This window comes from Rattus norvegicus, chromosome 7, assembly GCF_036323735.1.
Source record: "Rattus norvegicus strain BN/NHsdMcwi chromosome 7, GRCr8, whole genome shotgun sequence".
NCBI classification, from domain to species: Eukaryota; Metazoa; Chordata; class Mammalia; order Rodentia; family Muridae; genus Rattus; species Rattus norvegicus.
In genome coordinates, this window is record NC_086025.1 from 15,069,693 (window position 1) to 15,092,921 (window position 23,229).

Here is a 23,229-nt window from a genome sequence, read left to right on the forward strand (position 1 = left end):
AAGGGGAACCTAGAGAGATGGATCAGTGGTTAAGAGTACTCAGAGGGCTGGGGCTGGAGAGTTGGCTCAGCAGTTAAGAGCACCGATTGCTCTTCCAGAGGTCCTGAGTTCAATTCCCACAACCATCTGTAAAGAGATCCAATGCCATCTTCTGGTGTATCTGAAGACAGCTACAGTGTACTTACATATAATAAATGAATAAATCTTAAAAAAATTTAAAAAAAAAAAAGAGTACTCAGAGGGCAACAGAGTCTGCTGGGCTGCCTTGTCTGGCCTCGGTGGAAGAGGATACATCAAGGCAGGTTGGTACCTGTGTTGGAGAAGGAGCTCCCCTTCTCTGAGGAAAGGGAGTGGGGGAAAAGAGGGTGGGAGAGTAGGACTGGGAGGAAAAGAGGGAAGGGACTGCAATTAGATTGTAAAGTGAAGGAAGGGAGGGAGGGAGGGACAGAGGGAGGAAGGAAGGAAGGAAGGAAGGAAGGAAGGAAGGAAGGAAGGAAGGAAGGAAGGAAGAAGAGTACTCATCTTGCTGAGGTCGAGTTCAGTTTCCAGCACCCACGCCAGGTGCTACCTTAGTATTGCCTGTACCTCCAGTTCTTAGGGATCCATGGGTACCCAAAAGCACGTGCACGCACACACAGCATAGACACAGGAATAAAAATAAAACAAATCTTTCATTAAAAACAAAAACAGATCAAGAGGCCAGTGGCCAGGGAGATGAAACAAAAGGAGATATTTAGAATAGAAACTTAAAACCCACAGTTTGGGGGCTGGAGACATAGTTTACTTGGTGAAGTATTTGCCTTGTATACATGAAGCCCTGTGTTCCATCCATAACACTACATAATCCAGCATGGTAGTGTAAACCTCTCAGCACATGGGAGAAGGGGCAAGACAATCAGAAATTCAAGGTGACCCTCTGTTTTATACCAACTTTGAGCCAACTTGGGTTATACGAGGCCTGGTCACAAATAAACTAAAGCAACATTAAACTTTTTAACAATATTTATTTACTGTGAGTGGAGTGAACTTGCTTATAGGCCATGGCTTATTTGGAAGAGTTTGTTCCTTCCTTTCATAATGTAGATTCAGGGGATCAAATTTGAGTTATAAGGCTTAGCAGCAAGTTCCCTTACCCACTAAGCCATCACACCAACATAGCATTTTTTGTAAAAGTACCCACAACTGAGATGGAAGTTGTTAGCATTCTCTCTAAGCTCCACCCCACAGTTACCTGGCAATAGCCAGGTATATCTGACACTATAAAAGGGGTTGCTTGCCCCCTCCTTATTCTCTTGCTCTCTCTTGTTCTCTCTTGCTCTTCCCCTCTTCCCCCCTTTGTCCTCTCTCTCCTCAGTCCCCTCTCCCCGCTTCTCTTCATGTGCCATGGCTGGCCTCTACTTCTCTCTTTCTCTGCCTTACTACACTCTTAACTCCCTTCCCCATGCCCTGAATAAGCTCTATTCTATACTATACCATCGTGTGGCTGGTCCCTCAGGGGGAAGGGATGTCTCAGCATAGGCCCGCTAAGGCACCCCCTTTTTCACACTGCCATAAAACATAATCCTTCCTCTCTTTATCTTTTTATCAACACAATATTGGTGCCAAAACCCGGAACATATCCTCTCTTTATTGTTTTATAAACATATCACAGAGACAGGGTGCCCCATTCCCCTTTCACCATCAGCTTCCCCCTCCCCTTTTCCTTCTCCTCCTCCTTATAAGAAAAAGGGAGGTATGTTGGTATCAGGAACTGCTTTGGCCTCCAGCAGTGACGTGTCACCTGGTCATCTGTGCATCTTGGCAACGGCCATACATTCCCCACATCACATACCTTTGGTTCAGATCCCACCTTCACATTTCAAATAAAGGCAGACCTTTCCTGCCTCCTCTCTTCTCTTTCTCTCTTCTTTTCTCTCTTTTCTCTCTCTCTCTTCTCCCTCTCTCACCCCACCCCGCACGGTCTCTGTCATCCCAATAAACCTCCATGTAAGACCATGTTGACCTGGTGTGGTTTGTCCGGACTCAAGCTGCGATTTCCATCCCAACAGAAGTGGTATTGCACACCAGCAATTCCAGAATTTGGAATATGGTGACAGGAGGATTAGTAGGTTAACAGTAGCCCGGATGATGAAATACAATCTCAAAAATAGAAAAAAAAGCAAGGTTACTGAGATGGTTCAGAGGGTAAAGGTAACTGCTTCCAAACTTGATGACCTGAGACTCATTTCTTCAAGTTGTCCTCTGACTGCAGGTGAACTGTCCAACCCTCAACACATAAATTAATAAATATAATTTTAATTTAAAAAAAACATACAGAGAAAATAAACTATTAAATATATCAGGTCTTACCTATATGGGTTTGATAATAGAAATCCATGTGGTATTTTTAAGAAATATGAACAATAGAAGGACCTACAACTGATTGGACAAGGAAGATAGGAGGGAATCAATGGGCATCAGCTTTGGGCATGGGAGCTCACTAGGCTTCTCCCTAGTGAGCAAAAGACTAAGACTCAAGTCACCCCCTTTCTAGCTTCTGTGTGGAGAATTTAAGGAGGTATAAGAGACCCCAGCTACCTCCAGAAAGACAAAGGTCCCTATCTGTCGGCCTCCAGCTAATCCAGAAGGAAGTAAGCCCACTGATCCCATCAGATACACATCCCCCAACCCAGCCCTGTGAAGGGAGACTGAGACACTCAGAACTTTGGAAGGTTAGACTTTGGCTGTTTGCACAGTTCAGAGGTGTGGGTGCAGTCTAAAAACCCATGGCTGGTGGAAGGCAGGTCCAGGGTCCTAGGACTAGCCCCCTGAGAGCCAAGGGCAGGGCACAAGAGCCACAGCCAGGGCTAATGGCAGCTTTGGGTTCACATCTCCACAGCTCTAAGGACCCTGGTGAGGAAGGAAGTGGCTGTTCTATTTCTCTCTAGTCTGAAGCTCTTGCTCATCACCACCCAATCCTCAGAGAACTTTGTTAACAGAGTTGGAGTCACCGCCTTTGTTCCCACAAGCCAGCCTCAGCCACTAGTCCTCCCTCCGTAAGCCAATTAAAACAGTCAAATTAAGAGCAAAAGGGATTCATTCAATGCAGCCACATTGGGAAGAAGAATAAGGAAATACAGTGACACAGATACATGCCAAGTCCATCTTCACGGCCCTGAAATGAGGTTAAGTTTAATTAGAGGCCAGGGTTATGCTTATGTATGTACTTCCTAGTGAAGGTGTGGACCTTCCCACCACTAACACAACAATGTCTCTTCTGTAAGGTGGTCTAACAAATTAGGCTCCTCTGACTGCTCTAGCTTTAAGCTTTCTCTCCTTGCATGATTTTCCTGGGAGAAATTCCAGTTTCTTTGGGTTTCAATAGTCTGATAGCCAAAGTAAGGCACACAGTGTCTTTGTAGAATATGTTCAGCCAACCAACCTAATTACAACGGGCATATCTATTGTAAATTCGAAAGTTCCATCACTTGGCTCTTCCCCCCACTTTGGACCCATAGGAGCTGGCCAAGCTCAAGACAGACACCCATAATGGTAATGAGATGTTAGTATTTTCTTACAATAATCTTTGCCTTGTTGAATTTGTACAGCTGATTCATGAGATCTACTGCACTTAGAGTTCTTATTTTTCAATGAGGAAACTGAGGCGGGGAGGCCTAGCAAGCTGCTAGATAAAAAGTGGAAGATGATTTTGACCTGATCCTTTCAAGAGGCCACTTCTCCTGGTAGCCATCTTGACTGTGGCTTCCCTTTCCTCTGTGTAGAAAATGAGAGTTCAACGAGGGTTTGTCATGAGGAGCCCGTTCCTGTTAAATAGCCTCTGGGCACCCTCCCAGCCTCATTTGAACCTGGGCTCTCCATTCCAAAGAAGCTAAGATCCTGGAGCTTCACCACAGATGTATGTCCAAGGCCTTCTTGACCCTCTTAGGGTCAACTTTGGCTTTGGCTGATAATACCCACCTAGCCTTTGCACCCTCCAACATGGCCTCTCCTTGAGACATTATCTTCATCAACTTGCAGCACCATTCGGAGCTTCAAGAGTGGAGATTAGACCCCATCTGCCTAAGCCATGCTTGTACCTACTCCAAGCACTGATAGAAATCAGGAAGTGTGTTCACTGCACTACAAAGCTTGCAAGCCTGAGCCCTACAAGAGCCACCACCTTGACCACAAACAGCCCCTCCCTTTAATAGCACAAAGTAGGTTGTCTTGTCATCTCTCACCCACCTCCAACCCCACTCCACCCCACCCCCATGCAGGCAGAGCTAACTGAAGAGATAGAGGAAGAATCTGCCTTCTACTTCTCACCATAGCCACCTACAGCCCCTCAGTGTCTTTCACAAGAGACAGCAGATTGAGTCATATTTAGCTGTGGTCAACTAAGACCACAAACCTATTTGTTGCAACTGCTCCCACCCACAGTTCAAGGAAGGAACTTAGGAACACATAGTTTCAACTTGAACCAGGGAGACAAAGGAGTATTTTTGAGGGGATTACAAGAGACTGTCTTAACTCCAGAGTACTTCATTCATTCACTGATTTGACTATTTAGCTAGGTTTTTAGAGATTTATCTATTTTTATTTTATGCGTGTTTTGTCTGCATGTATGTCTATGTACCATATGCATGCAGGGCCCGAGGAGGCCAAAAGAGGACATCAGATTCCCTGAAACTGGAGTTACAGTCAGTTGTGAGCCACCAAGTATGTGCTGGGAACCAAATCAGGTCCCCTGAAGAGCAGTCAGTGATCTTAAGGGCTGACTGCACGACCATATCCCCATAGCTAGTTTGAGACAAGCTCTCATGTAGGCTAGTATCCAACTGAGTGCATTCTTGAACTCCTGGATTTTCTTCCCTCTACCCACTGAATAATTGGATTCAAGATGTATACCACTACACCCAGTTTATGTTGTGCTGGAGATGGAATCCAGGGCTTCATGCAAGCTAGATAAACACTCTGCCAAGCAAGCAACATCCCCAAGATCCTGCCTTCCCCTCACAAGTAGCAAGGAGTACACCTAGGAATACACTGATGATTTTTATGACACAGCAGAGCAGAGAGCAACTGGAGGAGCTTGGATGTTGAAGGCAGGACAGACAGTGAGTGAATGTCATGAGATTGAAAAGACAGAAGCCACTGAGCAATCTGAGGAAAGAGGAGAAAAAAAAAACAGAAAGAGGAACCCAGCTTTAAAGGCTAGAAGTGTCAACCATAGCTGGCCCTGCAGCCTCCAACCTTGAGGCACCATAGTTTTTTCTTCTGAAAATGGACCTAATAATAGTATCTGTGTGTTGAAATGAAGAGTTGAAGTAATCCACTTTAAAATCCTGGTCACAGGACTAGAGCAATGGCTCAGCAATAAAGAGCACTGATGCTCTATAATGAGGATAAAGGTTAAGGGCTCAGCATCCACATCCTGTCTGTTATCTCCAGGTCCTAAAGCTCCAACCTGCTAACACCCTCTTCTGGCTTTTACATGTACACAAGTGCCAACACCTACACCCCACACCCCCACACAGTCACACACTTATACATACACATTTGTATATACATACATACATGCATACATACATACATACATACATACATACATACATACATACATACATACAGTATTTTTAAAAGTGTAGTCATGTACATCATGACTTAGTCAATAGTATGTAGGTCAGTTGGTAGAGAGCTTGCCTAGTACGCATGAAGTCCTGGGTTTGAGCCCTAGCACTCCACAAACCCTAAGTAATGGGTGTGAGGTGTGATGATGCACATATGTCCTCCCACACTGGGGAAGCAAAACAGTAGATCAGAATCTCAAGGTCATCCTTAGCTACATAACATGTTTGAGGCTGGCCTGAACTGTATGACTCTGCCTCATCACCCTTTACTAGGGGATTACAGATATTATGATCCTTGTCCCAGGGTCTGCCCTGATGGGTTCTATGCTTGCCTTTACACACGTGTGTGTGTGTGTGTGTGTAATATACATACATATATATGCATACATGTATACACACATATATTGCAATGTATATATGTAATATGTATATACCATGTATATGATGTATATGTGCATATTATACATATATATTCTGTCTATGATAATCTTTCCTGACCTAAACCTCACTATGTAGTTCAGGCTGTCCTTAAACCAACAGTAATCCATTTCCCTCTGCCTTTGGAGTGCTGGGATTAAGTGCATAAAGTGCCCTTAAGAAAAATAATGGCAAGCAAGATGGATGGCTCAGTGGGTAAAGGCACTTTTGAGCAACCCTAGTTATCCAAGCTCAATCTCCAGAACCCAGAAAGGTGGATGAAGAGAAGTGACTTCACAGTGTTCTCCTCTAGCCTTCACACCGGCACACCCACTCATACCATGCTCATATACATACAGTAGTAATAAATAAGAATTGTAAAAAATGAAAAATACAAAACAAAAAGTTTAGTAAGGACTGGAAGCGAAACATAATGATAGAACAACTAGGGCTGGAGAGATAGCTCCGTGGTTAAGAGCACTAACTGCTCTTCCAGAGGTCCTGAGTTCAAATCCCAACAACCACATGGTGGCTCACAACCTCTGTAATGAGATCTGATGCCCTCTTATGGTGTGTTTGAAGACAGCAACAGTGTACTTATATATAATAAATAAATCTTTTTTTTAAAAAAAAAAGGTAAAACAACTAGTATATGTAAGTCTCAGGATTCCAGTACTGGCACTGAAAAGTTAGTCAAACATTATGGTACTCAGGATGGTGAAGCAGAAGAATCGGTAGTTCAAGACCAGCCTGGAATACGTCGCCAATTGCAGGCGAGTTCAAACGTCTGAGGAAGACCTTATGCCCAAACAAGAAATTTACCTATGCAGTGTATGAATGTTTGGAAGCTAGCCATGGCTGCTATTGTCATTTCCTGTGGTCACCAAACAAAAGTCCTTCCCTGGCATGCTACAGAGCTGGAATTCACTTCTGTCCCATCAACCATTTACACAGTCTGCCTGTCCATACTCCAGCACCTCAAACATCAGCTCAGAGAATGGCAGATTCATCTTTTCATATCATACCAAATTCATAAATGACTCCACCCCTAATTTACATGGTCTGTCCTCATCGACACTCTGGTCTTCCTGTCTTGCAAACAGGAAGCACCCACTACTGTGACCCGACCTCTCTCCCCAGCCTCTGCCCTTCCTCTTCTCATCCAGACTGGCTGATGGTGAGTTCTAATAGTCCTTCTATACTATGATTTCAGACCAGGATCTTGCCAAAAACCTCCCTGGGGTCATTCTCAGAGTGCAGTCAATTTTCAGTAGCTCAGATGGCCCAAAATTCCTTGCAGCTCCCAATACAGAAGCATCCCACCCAGGTACTTCGACTTCCCAGGCAGCTCTTTCTTAGCATCTCCAGGTATATGTTACCTTTAACAGCTGCACATTGTGGCATTCCATGAACTTCTCCCCTTGCCCTGTCCCCTTCATGTAGAGAGCCTGTTGCGTCGTACCTGGCACTCTCTTTTTTGCAATGCCAGGGAAGATCCCAGGGTCCTGTACACATAAAGGCAAGTATAGAACCCACCATGGAAGGCCAGGGCAAGGATCAGAATACCTACAGTCCTCTAGTAAAGGGTGATGTGACTCAGGAATGAAACCTCCACCTAGACTTCCCCAGTAAGGGACTGGGGCATGGCTCAGGAGTAGAATCCCTGCCTAGAATCCCCCAATGAGGGGCTGGGACATGGCTCAGGGCTGGAACTCCTGCCTAAAATCTCCCAGTGAGGTGCTAGGGATGTGGCTCAGGGGTGGAGCCTCTGCCTAGAATTCCCCAGTAAGAGGCAGAGGGCGGGGGGGGGGGAGGGGGGAGGGGGAGGGGGGGTGAAGCCATATCTAGAAACTTCAAGTGAGAGGCTGGGGTTGGCTCAGGAGTAGAATGCCTACTTAGCATTCAAGTGTGAGGCCCTGGGTTCTATCCCCTGTTTCAGCAAGAATGAAAGAATAGGGAAAGAACAGTATGGAAGAAAGGAAAATGAATTCATGTAATCCCCTGTAATGCAGTGGGGAAAGTTATGAATGCTAAAATATGTATCTGCAAATCAAGTGGTGACACTAGTGGTCTCAAAATGAAGTGAAGCCACCAGATGTGTCCACCTGTAAAGCAGAGATGAAAGCTCAAGAGGAACACTGAGACGGATTATTGGGGGTAAGGGTTTTATTAAAAGTTATTGACACCATGGACAGACAGACTGAATCACAAAAGTGTAGCCCGGGCTCTGAGGAGAGTTCAGAGATGGACAACATGGCAGGGACTCTGAGGAGGGTAAATCAAGGTCCTGCGGCAGAAGTAGCAGTCTCAGTCATCCCTTTCTGAGGATGAATGTTTTACAACACAGGCTACAGACAGGTTCTCTGATTTCCAAGCAGGAGGCCACAGAGTTATGGGATTACAGGCACACATGTGTCACGGCACCCGGTTCAACACCTGACCTCACGTCACACACACTAAATAGGATGTATAAAATGACCTTCGAGCTCTGCCAAACACCCGACAACCGAGCCAGCACTGTCTCTGCGACAAAGTCCCTTGAGCAGTGAAGCAGCACTCACTGGGACTGGGAGCGAGCACTGCTGACTGATACAGGATGTGTTTCCTCTCCAGGTGCCTTGTGTGGTCTCCAGTTGCACATCACAGTGAATAAATGTCCAACCCTAGGCCCAAAGCAGTTTAGTAACTAAAATGACCTCTGGCTATGTATAGCTATAAAGGAAACATTAGTGAATTTCCTTTTGAAACTTGAGTCCTAGTCCCAGAATATCTCATGATATATGTATAAATATTCCACTTATCCCCAGCTAACCTAAATGTAATAATCACTTATCACTCAGGATGGATGAACTAATTCTCCTGCCTCTACTTCTTGAGTGCTGGAAGGAGAGGTGTAGCAATGTTAGGCAGTGCTGGGGATGGAGCCCAGAGCTTTGTGCATGCTAGGCAACTGCTCTACTAAATGAATCACATTCCAGACGGGGTGGGGGGGTAAAAGATGTGTGTATTCATTTATTTTGTCTGTGTAAATGTATGTGTAGGTGTGTGCACACACAGAAACCTCTATACATGCTTGCACTAGAAGATCAGAAGAGGCTGAAGAGGGTGGCAGAACCCTCTTCCATCATGTTCTATTTAGTCTTCTGAGGCAGAGTCTTTTCCTGAACCTCTTGCTAGGCTGAAGGCTCCAAACTCCAGCAATCCTCCTGTCTCCAGTCTTGCACCATTTGGAGTTGGGTTACAGGCTTTTTCAGGGATGCCCAGCTTATTACATAGTAAAACTAACTCTAGTACTCATCATTTTGGAACAAGTGCTCTTAACTTCCAACCCATCTCTTCAGCCTTTTTTTTTTTAATTTGTTTTGTTTTGTTTAAGACAGAGTCTCATTTTGCAGCTCAGGCTGTCCTCAAGCCCACGGCAATCTTACCTTAGTCTCCCGAGCACTGGGAGACACCAATCTTGGATTCCAAAATGTGTTTGCTGTTTGGTGTTTTTTTTTTTTTTTTGGTAGTGGTGGTGAGTTTTGAGTTTTGTTTTATGTTGGTTTGGTTTGGTTTTTGGTTTTGTTCTTTGGTTGATTGGGTTGTTGTTTAAAATTAAAAAACTTGAAGCACTTCAGATTCCTAACATTTTGATTAAAGATACTCAGCTGGTATTGATTTTCTCTTTATACATAAAATATTTTTGTTGAGCCAAGAGTGGTGACAATGACGTTAATCCTTAACTCAGAGGTAGAGCCAGGAGATCTCTGTGAGTTAGCCTTGTCTACATAGTGAGTCAGTTTCCCATCTCCCAGCTCTAATTAGTTGTGTACCCACCCACTAAAAATGTCAGCTACATCCCTATCTCTAAGACAACCAAAAATAACCACACAGGCTGTGGGTGTAACTCAGTAGTAGACCACTTGCCTAATGTGCACAAGGCTCTGTGTTCCATGCCCAGCATGGATAAAAACAAAATTCTGCTACCCCAAAGGGTATGCCACAAGGGATACCATGCCCTGGTTCAGAACTCCTGAAGGTGTTAATCCTTACTTACCTCTATGTCCCAGCCTTTTTGCCCCCTGAGCACATAATCGCCCTTTATACACAGAGAATCCCCAGACTATCCCCCTTTCAGTAGTGTCCATCCATGCCCCCTCTCTTATCATGCCTCTTATCGTATTTTCTGTGTTAGTTACTTTTCTATTGCTGTGATAAGACACAGTGACCAAGGTGACCTAAAGAAGGAAGTGGTGGTTTGAATAAGCAAGGTCCCATTGGCTCATCTGTGTGAATAAGCTAGTTTGAGGTGTTAGTCCCAGCTGATGGGATGGTTTGGGCAGTTTGAGAGGTGTGGCCAGCTTGGAGGAGTATGTCACTGGGGAGCAGGCTTTGAGGTTTCAAAACTCCCACCATTCCCAGTGTGTCCTCTCTTCCTCTTTGCCTACTAATTGTGGATCAGGATGTAAGCTCTCAGCTTGTTCCTATCACTGTGACTTTGCTCTGCCACCGTAGACTCTAACCCTCTGGAACTGTAAGTGGAATTAAACACTTTCTTTTATAAAGACTTGGTCGCGGTATTTTGTTACAGCAACAGGAAAGTAATTAAGACAGGTTTATTTGGGGCTTATGGTTCCAGAGGGATAAGAGCCCATCACCATCAGAGTGGGGAATCCTAGGAGCAGGAAGACATGGTGACTGAACTTTAGAATATAAGTTCTCACATCTCAAACCTCAAGCAGGAAGCAGAGACCTAACTGGAAATGACATGAGTCTTTGAACTCTCAAAGCCTGCCTACAGCGATGTACTTCCTGCATAAAGGCCACACCTGACAAATTACCCAAAGAGTACTACCACTATTAGTGTCCAATAGTGATCAAGCATTTTGGGGACCAAAGTATTCAAAAGACTGAGACTGTTGGGGACATCTCATTCAAACCGCCATGCTTCCTTTGCTTCCCCACCCCTAAATGTCCTTCTTTCACTAGCTTTTTCCTCACTGTGACAAAATATGGGACACAGACAATTCAGCAAAGATTGATTCCTGGGTTCAGCAGGACCCATTGCTTTGGACTTGAGGAAAATCAGCATGCCATAGCACTGGGAGCTTGCAGTAGAGGCTGCTCATTGTGTGATGGTCAGGAAGGAGAGAATGGGAGATGGGAAAGGAGCTGGAAGGTACTTACTGAGCATGCACAAAGCCCTGGATTGCATCCGCAGCACTGCTCATACCACATATGGCCATGCACTCCTGTTATCCCAATGCTTGACGTAAAGGCAGAAATTGCTGAAGCTCAAAACCATCCTTTGCTTCATAGTGAGATTCAGACCAAACTAGTCTACAAGGTGTGAGGGCTCACTGGAAGGAAGGACGGAAGGAAGGAAGGAAAGAGGGACTGAGTGAACGAATGGAGATAAGTTTAGTCAGGATGTCATCCCATAAGGATATATGTCAAAGCAAAGGATTCAACCTTCATTGTTCAGGCTGTGAACCTGAGACATGGCTGAAGCTGATGATCTATACTATAATTTATACAAATATATGCAATTCTAATTACATTGATTGGTTGGGCAAATGTGCACATGATACTGTACACATGTAGAGGACAGAGAACCAGGAGTTGGTTCCTTCCTATCGTGTGGGTCAGGTTATCGGGCTCAGCAGCAACTATCTTTACCCACTGAGCAATACAGTCATTCTTTTTAGAGTCAGAATCTCACTATATGTCCCCAGCTGGTCTGAAACTCACTATGTAGGTCAAGCTGGCATCAAACTCACTGAAGTCCTCATAACTCTAACCTCCTAAGTGCTGGGATTACAAGCATGTCACATGAGGAAGGATCACTCAAGGAGCTGAAAATGTAACTCAGCTAGACCAGTTCTTGCCGCATGCCCAAAGTCCTTGGTTTGATCTCCAGCACGTCATAAACTTGACCTGATGGCTCACTGAGGATGTCTCAGGTAGAGAAGCAAATTGTGAAGAGATGAGAATGAAAACTTGGTTAAGCAACTTCATCGAGGAGGATTGAGACTTCTAGCTGGGCAGTGGTAGGGCATACCTTTGATCCCAACACCCCAGAGGGAGAGGCAGATCAATCTCTATGAGTTTGAAGCCAGCCTGGCCTACAAAGATAATTCGAGGACAGACAAAGCTACACAAAGAAACACAGTCTTGAAAAAAAAAAAAACAGAGTTCTAAAGAATCTAATCACAAGTGGTTCATTGTTAACATATTTAAAACACAATACAAGTTGGGGGGAAAGTTTCTTGGTATAACACAATTCCCAGTGCACAAGGACTATAATTACATTGAAACTTGACTTAGGGTACATGTCATTTCTTTCAAGAAGATAGGTTCTAGAGATAAGCTACCTGTGCTAGCTTAAGGGTCTAGGGAAGTCTCTGGCCTGGTCTCCATCATTCAGATAGCACAGAAGTCATTTGGGCTATTAGCTACCTCTGGTCCTGGTTATGGGAACTTGGGAGAGCCTCTGGCTGTAAATGTTATTGAGCCTCTCCGGTCCTGATTGTAGGGTGGTCTGGCTCAACACAAATCATCAGACTATTAATCACTACCAATTCCCTGCTTTCTGGGTAGAAGAATGGGTATTTCATCTTTCCCGTTGGAATAATAATCCTGTGTGTGAAACATTCCTGGCCTCCCTGGACATCTGTGGGCACAAGGACCTTTATGCAGTGCTCCCAATGGCAGACATCTGTCATTCAAACACAGACAGTTACATCATTTCCATAGTCGGGAATAGAGAGAAGCAGAAAGATCATACTACATCCTGAGTTCAAGCCCAGTGTGATATACATGAGTCTCTGTCTCAAAACAAACCAGTTATTTGTAAGCTTGATGAATAGGGGTGTAACAGAAAACCATGTACAGGTTTTCTGACAGAGATAGGACCAGATTGGTCATATTAGGGAATTAGCTTTATATCACTGTGGCATACCCTCCTAACGGAAAGAAACAATGCAAATGTAGAGAGGCTTATTTTGCAACACAGCTCAGGGAGATTTAATGGTGGGAAGCCATAGCAATAGGATGATGCTATCCTCTGTGGCAGGAAGCTACAAAGTGAAGGTATGGATGGAAAGATGAGCCAAAAGAGAAGTTTCAGGAATGCATATTGCTTTGGACAGGAAGCCTTTAGGGGCCTTAATTCACCCCCAGGGTGTTCCCAGGAGAGGAGGAAGAAACAGGTTTCTTTTCTGTGATAAAATATCCTGAGAAAAACAACTTTGTAAGGACAAAGAGCTTATTACACAGTTCTAGGCTACAGTCCATCATTGTGGGGAAGTTAGAAGCAGGGAACTGAAGCAGCTAGTTAGATCACATCCACAGTCAAGAGCAGAGAGAGATAGCCCAGTGTAGGAGGACACACTTTTAAGCCCAGTATTTGGGAGGCAGAAGCAGGCTAATTGCTATTGAGTTAGAGACTAGCCTAGTTCACATAGTGAAAGTCAGGCTAGTAAGGGCTACCTAGTAAGATAAGAGGGGAAATGGGGGTGGGGGTAGGGGGAACAGAGACAGAGACTAATATGCATACTTACTTGTACCCAATCCTCTCTCTACAAGGACTGGTGTAATGCTAGCCTAGAATTCCCAAGTGAAGGGCTGGCATATGGCTGGGAACAAGAACAAGTCTACCCACTTTAATTAAGGTAATCAAGATAATTTCACACAGACATGCCACAGGCCAAACCGACCTAGAAGTCCATTACTGAGACTCTTCTCAGGTTATTCTAAATCATGTCAGGTTGACAAAACTAGTTATTACTGCCAAACAGTGGTGACACAAGCCTTTAATACCAGCACTCAGGAGGCAGAGGCAGGTGAATCCCTGAATTGGAGGCTAGATTGATCTACAGAGAGAGTTCCAGGACAGCAAAGATATACAGAGAAACCCTGTCTCAAAAAAACAAAACCAAACAAACAAAAATGCTAGCTATTACTGGGGTAACGGAGGAAGAGCGATTCAGAAGCTGGGGGTGAAGGTAAATAAGATGCCCAACCGTGCTCCCCTTCAAGGGCTCATCCCTATTCCACCACCCTCCTTCCCAGGGCAGCAAGGAGCGCTTTCACTGGCAGAGTCACAATGTGAAGCAGAGTGGTGTGGATGACATGGTGCTGCTGCCCCAGATCACTGAGGACGCCATCGTGAGCAACCTCCGCAAGCGCTTCATGGATGACTACATCTTCGTATCCCGAGCAGTGCAGGGGCACAAGAGGGTGACTGGGCAGTCATAGTCAGGACGAAGTACTGGGGCAGGGAAGGATGCCAAAGGAGTGACAGTGCAGAGGGGCCAATGAAAGCCCAGCCTAGGGTTGGAGGGGAAGATGAATAGATGGAGCAAGGATGGGCAGACTGAAGGATATACGTCAAGTAACCATAGTGCTATGGTTTGAAATGCCATGGCTGCCATAGTACCCCTGCCTTTTGAGAGCTAAACCACTACACTACCCATTCCCCTATTTCTGGATCCAGCCATCATTTTGTGAGAGACTCAAGGTGCATTCAGGCATCTCATCTCTCTCTCCAAGCAAAGTAGGGTATTGTCAGGATAGAATAAGTGGTAAGAAGTGTTTGAAAAGCAAAACAAGATACTATATGGTTCTTAACTACCTCTTAAGACATATATTGGTTCAGTGCTAATCTCTGTAAACCCCTTCAAGCAGATGCCCTACTTCACTGACCGGGAAATTGACCTCTATCAGGGTGCGGTGAGTCCAGGGTTGGATGGGTGGAAGTATTCCCATACCCACCCTGCAAGCCGCAAAGCTCTGAGCTGAGTCCTGACCTCCCACACCAGGCCCAATATGAGAATCCCCCGCACATCTATGCCCTCACCGACAACATGTACCGGAATATGCTGATCGACTGTGAGAACCAGTGTGTCATTATCAGGTACAGCAGGGTGAGGGATTCTGGAACATTCTCTCCAGGCATGTCCTCAAACATGACCACCAAGGGTGGTTTGTCATAAACTTGTAACCATGCAGTGCTGTCCCTGTGTCCCTATTGCTCTGTTCTACTTTCCTTACATCTCTTGGCTCCTGATACATTTATTCGTTTTATTATTTCCCATTTGGCTCCTCCTACATATAAGCTCCAGGATGGAGGAGATAGCTCAACAGGTAAGAGTGATTGCTGTTCAAGAATGAGAACCCGAGTTCGAATTCCCAGAACTTAGATAAAAAGCTGGGTATGAACACACAAACCTGTAACTCCAGCATTGGGGCGGGGGGACTAAGATAGGCATGTTGCTGGGGTTTGATGGCCACGACTCTAGCTCCTGAATCAGTGAGAAACCCTGTCTCGAGGGAATAAGGCAGAGTAATAGAACAGCATGCGAGATGTCCTCCTCCAATCTCTGCATATAGGCACATGTGTACATACACATGTACATACACCACCAACACATATGCCACCCTCATACATGTACAAACATGTAAAATAAATAAGTGTGAGGGTATGACTTTTAAATTATATTTTTTATTATACATATATTCACACACATACACACACACACACACACACACACATATAGGGGGTGCATGCATTCCAAGGTGTGCATGGAGAAGTCAAGAGTCAATTCTCTCCTCCCACCATCAGGAATTGAACTCAGGTCTTCAGGCTTGGCAACAGGTACTGAGCCATCTTCCCAGCCCAAGGACATTAAAATTATATCTACTTACTTATTTAAATTTATTAGGGGTGCCACATGCCACAGTGCAAGCGTGAAAGTGGACTTTTAGAAATCGGGTCTCTGCTTCCACCAAATTCAGCTTGTCAGCAAGAGCCTTTACACACTGAGCCATCTCACTAGAGAGAGAGGTTTTTGGTTTTTTTTTTTTTAATTTTTAAAATTTACTATTTTTGTTTTAAGTGTGTGCATGTTTTGCCTACATGCGTATTCGAGCTCAACATCCATGCCTGGTGCTCTCAGAGGCCAGAGGAGGGTGTTAAATCACTTGGAACTGGAATTACAAGTGGTTATTACCACCATGTAGGTGTTGGAAAGCAAACCTTTGCAGCTCTTCTGCAAGTGTTAACAAGTGCTCTTAGCCACTAAGCCATCTCTCCATCCCCTGGGGCAGGGACTTACTTTTTCAATCTTTCTTGATCATTTTTGAATCTCAGGAACCTAGAGTAGGGGCTGGAACACTGTGGGTGCTTGATAAAAGAATGAATAAATGCGTGAATTAATGAATAACTAGGCATTAGAAAAAGTCTTTTCGATATTCCTGCCCACTAACCTTTTCTTCCTCCCACCTCCTCCAGCGGGGAGAGTGGAGCTGGGAAGACAGTGGCTGCTAAATACATCATGGGCTACATCTCCAAGGTGTCTGGTGGGGGAGACAAGGTCCAGGTAAGACAAAAATGGAAGGAGATGTGGGTCTTCATTTATATCCATCTGACCCAGACTGACCTGTTTCTACCTCGCTCTACCCCTAGCACGTCAAAGACATAATCCTACAGTCAAACCCACTGCTTGAAGCTTTCGGCAATGCCAAGACTGTGCGCAACAACAATTCCAGCCGCTTTGTGAGTCACTATAACCTCAAATGAGCACTTGCTGTCTCTACACACACACACAAGTGCACATCCATACACACAAGTATACACACACGCACACAAACCATACATGCACACACACACACACACACGTGTATGGCAAGTACTTCAGTCATCTTCCTAGCCTCCATGTTTCTTTTTGTGTGTGGGTGCATGCATGTGTAGATGCACACTTAGTGTGTGCACATGCACATTTGCATGCAATCATGTGGGTGCCAAAGGTCAACATTGGTCGACATTGAGTATCTTCCTCAATAGCTCATAACATTACTATTTTTTTTATTTCATTAGTATTTATATTGTATGTATTAATATTTTGAATGTATGTCTGTGTACCATGTAAGTGCATGGTGCACTTGGAGACCAGAAGATGGCATTAGAACCCCTGGAACTAGAGTAGCAAGATGGTTGTGAGCAGACATGGGGGTGCTGGGCATAGAACCCAGTCCTCTGAAAGAGCAGTGCTGTTTACTCCTGAACTATAGCTACAGCCCTTCTGTTTTATTTTTTGAGACAAAGTCTCTTACTGAATCTGGGGCCACTCAAGCAAAATCTGAATTTAATCCCCAACATCCATATAAAAGCTGGATATGATAGTACACACCTGTGACACTAGGAACTACAGACAGGAGGATCCAGAGAAATACTTTGGTCATTCAGTCTAGCCAATCAATGAGCTCTAGATTGATTGAGAGATCCTGTCTCAAGAAATAAAGTGGAGGGGCTGGTGTACAGGCTCAGCATTTAAGAGTGTGAGGAGGACCTGAGTTCAGATCCCCAGCACATGAGAAGTGGAGGCAGGAGATTCCTGGAGCATAGTGGTTAGCTAAAACTAGTCGAATCATCAAGCTTTGGATTCAAGAGTTCTTTCCTTGATGTATAAGGTGAGAACAGATGAGGAAGACACCTACTGTTAATGTCTGGCCTCCAAACCCACACATATTCACATTCACCTACACAAGCATGCACCTTCTCATGCACACATCCATGTATAAACACACCAAAGAGATGTAGAAACTTCTGAAATGTGTTGGGGGAACTTGAGGTGAGCACAAAGGTAAGTGCAATTGGCAGGGGCTTAGAGTCAAAGGAGATAGATATGTTAGGGATCCTGGCCCCATATAGTCTGTGCAATCTAGAGGAAAGACTCTGATGAAATGAGCAAGCTTAGTCACTATGTAAGTGGATGATCAGCAAGATGGCTCAGTAGGTGCTTGCCACCAAGCCTGAGGATCTAAGTTCAATCCTCAGGACTTACATGATAAAGAACTAACTCCCACAAGTTGTCCTCAAACGACCACATAGTCACCGTGTCACAGGACACACACACACACATACACACACACACACTCACACACTCACTCACACACACACACACAATGTAATTTAAAAGTAAGTGAGTGGAGGCAAGAGAAAGGCAAGTCCAGATCCTAAGAAGAAGAAGGGAAAAGAGGTCAGGCTCATGAGATCGTAAACTTTACCACCCCATATATACACCTGGGAGTCAGGGATGTGCTAATGTGGTTCTCTGGGATTCAGGGCAAGTACTTTGAGATCCAGTTCAGCCGAGGTGGAGAACCAGATGGAGGCAAGATCTCCAATTTCTTGCTGGAAAAGTCTCGTGTGGTCATGCAAAATGAGAATGAGAGGAATTTCCACATCTACTATCAGGTGCATGGGAGAGGTCTATGGGACTGGGGGCAGTGGGAGACCATCTGGATCCCAGGAATGGGGGAAGAGAACATGGAAAGGGCAACGGGTGGGAGGGTAAGGTAACCACAATGGTTGCACCAGGCTGGGCCAGATACATGACCTTCTGACACCCTCCAGCTTCTGGAAGGGGCCTCCCAGGAGCAGCAGCAGAACCTAGGACTCATGACACCAGACTACTATTACTACCTCAACCAATCAGACACCTACAAGGTGGAAGGCACTGATGACCGGAGTGACTTCAACGAGACCCTGGTGAGCACCAACCACTCCAGCCCCCAGGGAACCTTTTCATATTACAAATAAGGAAACAGAGGCACAGAAAGACGCAGGCACGTATCCAAGGTTATACAGCAGATCATGGAGCCAAGGGATGGCTCAGTGGGTAAAGTGCCTGCTGTACCAGCATAAGGACCAGAGTTCAATCCCCAAAAGTCACATTTAAAAGGTGGGTATGGCAGCACGTGCTTATATCCCAGCACTGGGGCAGCATAAAACAGGCAGCAAACCCTGGGATTCCCTGACCATCTGGTCTGGCCAAATCACTTAGCTTTAGGACTGGTAAGAAACTGTGTCAGAAATAAGGTGGAACGCTGGGGAGAAGATTCAGATAAGAAAGCGCTTGGAATGCAAGCCTGGTGACCTGAGTTTGGATTTCTTGAATCCACATAAAAGCAGGAGGCGGCAGCCCAAGTGTGTGTAATCCCAGTGCTTACATGGAGAATAAGACAGTGAGATAGGAGAATGTCCAGCAGCTAAGCTAGCTTATGCAACAGCAAAGAGAGTTTGTCTCAAACAAAGAGGAAAAACGAGAATAGAGAACTGCAGATTGTTCTCTGACCTCCAGTCCCACGAGGTCATGAATACACACACACACACACACACACACACACACACACACACACACACGGATGTCTCTCTCACAAATTTTTTGAACCTGGAGAACGATAAAGAAACATACCCAGTGTAAATCTCTGACCTCCAAATAAACTCGAATTCACATGTACATGTGTACTCATACACATGCATGTATACACCAACATATACCAATGCATATATATACCACACATATACACACACAAGGACAATCAGGCAGTTAGGGAGATGTGTCAGTCAGTAAATTACTTGCCATGTGTCTTAGTCAGGGTTTCTTTCTTTTTTTTTTTTTCCGGAGCTGGGGACCGAACCCAGGGCCTTTGCACTTCCTAGGCAAGCGCTCTACCACTGAGCTAAATCCCCAACCCCTTAGTCAGGGTTTCTATTCATGACCAAGAAGCAAGTTGGGGAGGAAAGGGTTTATTCAGCTTACACTTCCACATTGCTGTTCATCTCCAAAGGAAGTCAGAACTGGAACTCAAGCAGGTCAGGAAGCAGGAGCTGATGCAGAGGCCATGGAAACATGTTACTTATTGGCTTACTTCCTCTGGCTTACTCATTGTGCTCTCTTATAGAAGCCAAGACCACCAGCCCAGGGTTGGCACAATGGGCTGGGTCCTCCCCTCTTGATCACTAGTTGAGAAAATGCCTTACAGCTGGGTCTCATGAAGGCATTTCCTGAAGGGAGGCTCCTTTCTCAGTGAGAACTCCAGCTTGTGACACAGAAAACCAGCCAGTACACCATGCAAGTTCAATCCTCAGCACTTATTTTAAAACTTAAAAATCCAGAGAAGATAGTACCTGCTTGTAACCCCAGCACTGGGGTTCACTAGCCAGGTAGCCTAGCCTACTTATCAAGCTCCAATCAAATGAGAAAAACAAGGTAGATGGCACCTGAGGAATTGACCTCCGCCTGCCATACGCATTCATGAGCACAGATGCGTAGCATGCACACACAAAGTAAGATCAGGCAGCCAAACACCTTGTCTTCCTAAGTCTACGCCATGGGCCCAGGGATCTAATCCTGGAGTCACAGTGGAGACCAAAGTTGGTAGCATAAGCTGTCCCTCTCTTGCCCACAGAACGCCATGCAAGTCATTGGGATTCCGACCAGTGTGCAGCAGCTTGTCTTGCAGCTCGTGGCAGGGATCTTGCACCTGGGGAACATCAGCTTCTGTGAAGAAGGGAATTATGCCCGCGTGGAGAGCGTAGACCGTGAGTGTGGGTGATGTTGGGCATCAGGCTCCTGTGTAAGGACTGCTTCTTCCCACTTCAAATCCCAAGAGAACCATGTCGGTGTCACTGGGGAAGCTCCTATGTCTGGAGAGCCTGACCAGCTGCTTCCTTTTGCTCTGGCCTGGCAGTCCTAGCCTTCCCAGCCTACCTGCTGGGCATAGACAGTGGGCGGCTGCAAGAGAAGCTGACCAGCCGTAAGATGGACAGCAAATGGGGTGGACGAAGCGAGTCCATTGATGTGACCCTCAATGTGGAACAGGCAGCCTACACTCGTGATGCACTGGCCAAGGGACTCTATGCCCGCCTCTTCGACTTCCTGGTGGAGGTGAGTGGAACCCAGTGCTGGGAAGTCTGCCAGATGTCTGGTGCTTAATAAGCCCATGGAATCTGAACCAACAAGTGGGAATATAGGCCTTATTTATCCATCTCACCAGTTCCTGAGGAGGTGAAGTGGACCTTCCAGCTTGGATAACCTACAAATGGAGGGATTATTGAAGCCCTCCCAGTCCCATTATGGCAATGGAGATAGAACTGGATGGGTGCACTTGAGAGCTATGATGGTTGTCAAGGAGACAAAGAGATAACTATGAGGTTGGGTGGAGTGAGTTGAAGGGAACATTATATGTCAGGGCCAGTGATAATCACAGTACTAACATTTGGTAGAGCCAGACATGCTGATACACACCTGTAATCCCAGCACTCAGGAGCCTGAAGCAGGAAGATTATGAGTTCAAGGCCGTTTTAAGCTGCATAAAATGACCCTATGGTTTTTCATTTACTTATTATTATTTTGAAATAGGATCTCACTATGTAGCCCAACCTGGAATAATTTTCTATGTAGGTCAAAGTTAGCCTCAGACTCACAGAGATTGGCCTGCCCCTGCCTCCTGATTGCTGGAAATAAAAGCATGTACTACTATATCTGGGGTGTGTGTGTGTGTGTGTGTGTGTGTGTGTGTGTGTGTAGGGTCTAGGGAAAGACCTCAGTTGATAAAGTGCTTGTTTTTCAAGCATGAGGATGTGAGTGCCATCAACAGAACCCACATTTAATTTTTTATTACATTTATTTACTTTGTGTGCATGTATGTATGCATATTGCAACATATATGAATCCTGAGATCAAACACATCCTTTGGCTTATCATCAAGCATCTTTATCCACTGAGCCGTCATGCCAGCCCAGCACCTACATGTTTAAAAGCCAGACATGAATCTGGATAAAGGAGTGTCTGCCAAGGCTGATGACCTGAGTGTGAATCCCAGAACCCACATGATGAAAAGACAGAAAAGACTCCTTTAAATTGTCTACTGACCTCCTCATGCACACTATGGCATGCAAGTGCATACACATGAATACACACACACACACACACACACACACACACACACACACACCCTAAACACACATACTTAAATAAATAAATGTAGTTTCAAAAAAAATTTAAGTTAGGCATGGTGCACTTTATAATCCTAGTGCTGGGGAGGCAGAGACAGGCATCCCTGTTAGCCAGTCTCACCTACTCAGAAAGTTCTAGACCACAAAGAGAGCCTGCATCAAAAGAAAAACTAAAAACAAAAAGAACAAGATAAACAGTACAGGAGGAATAGTAGCCAAGGTTGCCCTCTGGACTCCACATGCACTCAAGCGTATGTGTATTTACATCTGAACACACACAAACACACACACACACACACACACACACACCTATACACAAACACAAGCACACACAAAATTATATGCTGAATATCTCCCCAGTATTTTATGTATAGTGACTTCTTTATATATATATATATATTTTTTTAATCCTCATACGTATGGAAGGTATTGTTCAGTGATAAAATTATGAAGTCCCAGGTTGTATCTCCCACACTATAAATGCATGTATACACACACACACACACACACACACACACACACACACACACACACACACGGAGTGAGGGGGGAGGGAGGGAGAGAAGGAGGAAGGTAGGTTTTATAAGGGATAGGTTGAACATCCCTAATTTGAAAATCCCAAATGCAAAGTACTTCAAACTTCCAAATTTTGAACACCAACATGAAACTACAAGTAGAAAATTCCACTCCAGACCCCATGCATGGCTCACAGCTAAGACCTAGCTGTAAGGGGCTCAGCAATTAAGAGAAAGTACTGCTCTTGCAGAAGACCCAGTTTCAGTAACCAGCACATACGTGGTGGCACACAACCATCTGTAACTCCAGTTCTAGGGGATTCTTCATAGACATTCGTTCATGTAGGCAACATACCCATATATGTAACATAAAAATAAATAGAATTTTTAAAACAAAAAGTATACACTAAAAGTAGTGCATGGAGTATATATGAAATACAAGTAAATTTCATGTTTAAACTTTGATCTTGCTGAGCATGGTGGCATATGCCTTAACACCGTCACTCAAGAGGCAGAAGTAAGCAGGTCTTTATAAGTTCGAGGGCAGCCTGTTTTACATGGTGAGTTCCAGGTCAGCCAGGGCTACACAGAGAGACCTATCTCAAACAAATAAACAATTTGGATATGATACTCAAAATATTGAATGTTCTTAGAACTGAAAAGCAGAACTCTTCTTGGTTCAAACATTTCCAATTACAGAAACTAAAGCCACAGCACTTTAATTAATTAATTATGTGATAGTGGAGATGAAATCCAGGGATTTGTATATTATACAAAGTGCCCTACCACTGAGCGAGATGTCGAGCCCCTACTACTTGCTCTGACAAATTTGTCTGTCTTCCTGTGTCTGTGTGAGGCAAGGTCTCTAGTAATCCAGGCTGGCTTTGTGTAAATGTATGCC

At 44.8% G+C, this 23,229-nt stretch overlaps 1 protein-coding gene and 1 long non-coding RNA gene across 3 annotated transcripts in view; one reads left to right on the forward strand and one right to left on the reverse strand.

Annotated features, from left to right (window-relative positions):
- The window catches only part of LOC120093540 (uncharacterized), a 58,728-nt gene that overhangs the window by 5,954 nt on the left and 29,545 nt on the right, over nucleotides 1-23,229 (reverse strand). The window lies entirely within an intron of this gene.
- Nucleotides 1-23,229, forward strand: part of Myo1f (myosin IF) — a 50,558-nt gene that overhangs the window by 4,163 nt on the left and 23,166 nt on the right. Inside the window, exons 2-10 of one of the 2 annotated variants that reach the window (NM_001108076.2) lie at nucleotides 14,082-14,219; nucleotides 14,652-14,741; nucleotides 14,831-14,925; nucleotides 16,303-16,390; nucleotides 16,477-16,566; nucleotides 18,136-18,267; nucleotides 18,427-18,561; nucleotides 20,265-20,397; nucleotides 20,547-20,743. In NM_001108076.2, coding sequence (NP_001101546.1) covers nucleotides 14,082-14,219; nucleotides 14,652-14,741; nucleotides 14,831-14,925; nucleotides 16,303-16,390; nucleotides 16,477-16,566; nucleotides 18,136-18,267; nucleotides 18,427-18,561; nucleotides 20,265-20,397; nucleotides 20,547-20,743 — 1,098 coding nt within the window. The remainder of the gene's footprint in view (nucleotides 1-14,081; nucleotides 14,220-14,651; nucleotides 14,742-14,830; nucleotides 14,926-16,302; nucleotides 16,391-16,476; nucleotides 16,567-18,135; nucleotides 18,268-18,426; nucleotides 18,562-20,264; nucleotides 20,398-20,546; nucleotides 20,744-23,229) is intronic. The other variant, XM_039079030.2, reaches the window with a different exon arrangement.